The following is a 1,596-nucleotide window of genomic DNA, read 5'->3' as shown; positions in this document are numbered from 1 at the left end:
TGTAATTTGCCTATGTGGGGTTTTTGGCTTTGGTGATCCCAGTCATGTTTAACAGCAATTCTTCCCCACTTGACAGTGTTTTTACAGTTATCAGGGATTTGCAACCTGTAGGGTTGGAAGAACTGACTTGGGGCTCTAGAGTCGAGGCGTCTTTCCCTCCAGCTTTGTGTATATAGAACATTTGAGCCAATTTTTACTCATGCTCATTCAAGGATTATTTACGGAATAGAATTAAATTACAAAATAAATCCCGTTATCAAGTAAAAACAAACACCTTAATTCATTCCAATAGGAAATTTTTGGGCAAGCTTTTTTAAGAATTGTTGATCATACTAAGATTCAACTGAATTATAAAGTGTATTTAATACTCACTGCTGTCTGCTTGATGAATTCTTTCCATTGCCCAAACGCTCAGCGATAGATCCCATTGTGTGACCTAAAATAGATTACGTCTGTTATTCAGAAAGAGGCTAACCCAACCGATCAGGTATGAATGTGAGACTTTATTTAGGGGGGAGGGTCATAATTTACTGTAACCTAAATTTGTAAGGTTTGCAGAAAATGGTGAGATCTATAATAATAATAAGGTGTCTTGGAAGATCTTATAGCTTTAACATTTCACGTACTAAATGTGTATCTATATAAATTCTGCAGTATTGTTTAGATCGAGATTCAACTCGATATCGAGATTAAACTGTAAAATTGTTTCGATTGCTGTATAAGTGTTTCGATCGAGCTTTCACACGTCAAGCTCTTCTCTCCATTATCATCAGTTATTATTTTATTGTAACTATTTGTATTTAAACTGTGTTATTTACAATTTAATCTAGGAGCAATTTACCAGCACAAAAAGCAGCACATTGGGCATCATTGCGCCAAAACAAGAGTCACACATTTTACAGCTACTTCAAAATTTTTCTAGCAGCATTAACATTTGTGGTTATTTTTATTTCTAGTATTTATTATCAAGCATTTCGAGTTCTAATCGCTTGTATTAGTTTGTCTTAACGCTAAGTCACTAAAAAAACAATGAAAATAGGCACTTATCAAGCACCTATGTTCAGGCGCTCGATGACGCACCGAGCAGCAAAATACACCGCTATGACCCCTACTAGAAGGTCGTCCATGTAAAAATTATTTTTCTTGTGTTTAAAGATGACCGTACCTTAGACCTTAGTTACTCCAGAGGCATACAAGGCGTCAGTAAACAGCCTCCAATTTTCCCTCAAGTGAGCCACTGCGTAGTTGTCCTTCCACTCTGGTATGAGACTCGCATGGAAGCCTCTTTTGTCACGTTCACACATCCTATGGAGCGTTTCTTTTTGTCTTCCTCGGTGACAGGAGCTTTCCAGTTGCCGGTGGAAGAGCATTTAAGGATTCTTATGATCTGGTATACGGAGGATATGCCCAAGGTATTGTCATCTTTGTTTCCTCATAGCATAGTCAACGTCTGGTTATAATGTGCAAGTACAGATCTCGGCAATGCTAATATTGTCTCTCTAACTAATCCTTAGGATCCGACGAAAACAGTTATTTTCAAAGACATGAAGGCGTTTCCTCCTGTTTCACGAATAGCTTTAAGCAGCTAACCCCTAT

At 37.7% G+C, this 1,596-nt stretch overlaps 1 protein-coding gene across 1 annotated transcript in view; it reads right to left on the bottom strand.

Annotated features, from left to right (window-relative positions):
• Positions 1–309: 309 nt before the first annotated feature.
• Positions 310–1,596, bottom strand: part of LOC136043553 (bestrophin-1-like) — a gene marked incomplete at its 5' end in the record, with an annotated part of 3,240 nt that continues 1,953 nt past the window's right edge. The window contains one exon of the mRNA XM_065728469.1: positions 310–436. Within this exon, the coding sequence (XP_065584541.1) occupies positions 369–436 (68 nt within the window). The remainder of the gene's footprint in view (positions 437–1,596) is intronic.

This window comes from Artemia franciscana, unplaced genomic scaffold (assembly GCF_032884065.1).
Source record: "Artemia franciscana unplaced genomic scaffold, ASM3288406v1 Scaffold_7160, whole genome shotgun sequence".
NCBI classification, from domain to species: Eukaryota; Metazoa; Arthropoda; class Branchiopoda; order Anostraca; family Artemiidae; genus Artemia; species Artemia franciscana.
Note: the sequence above shows the minus strand (reverse complement) of the source record. Positions and strands in the feature narration are given on the sequence as shown.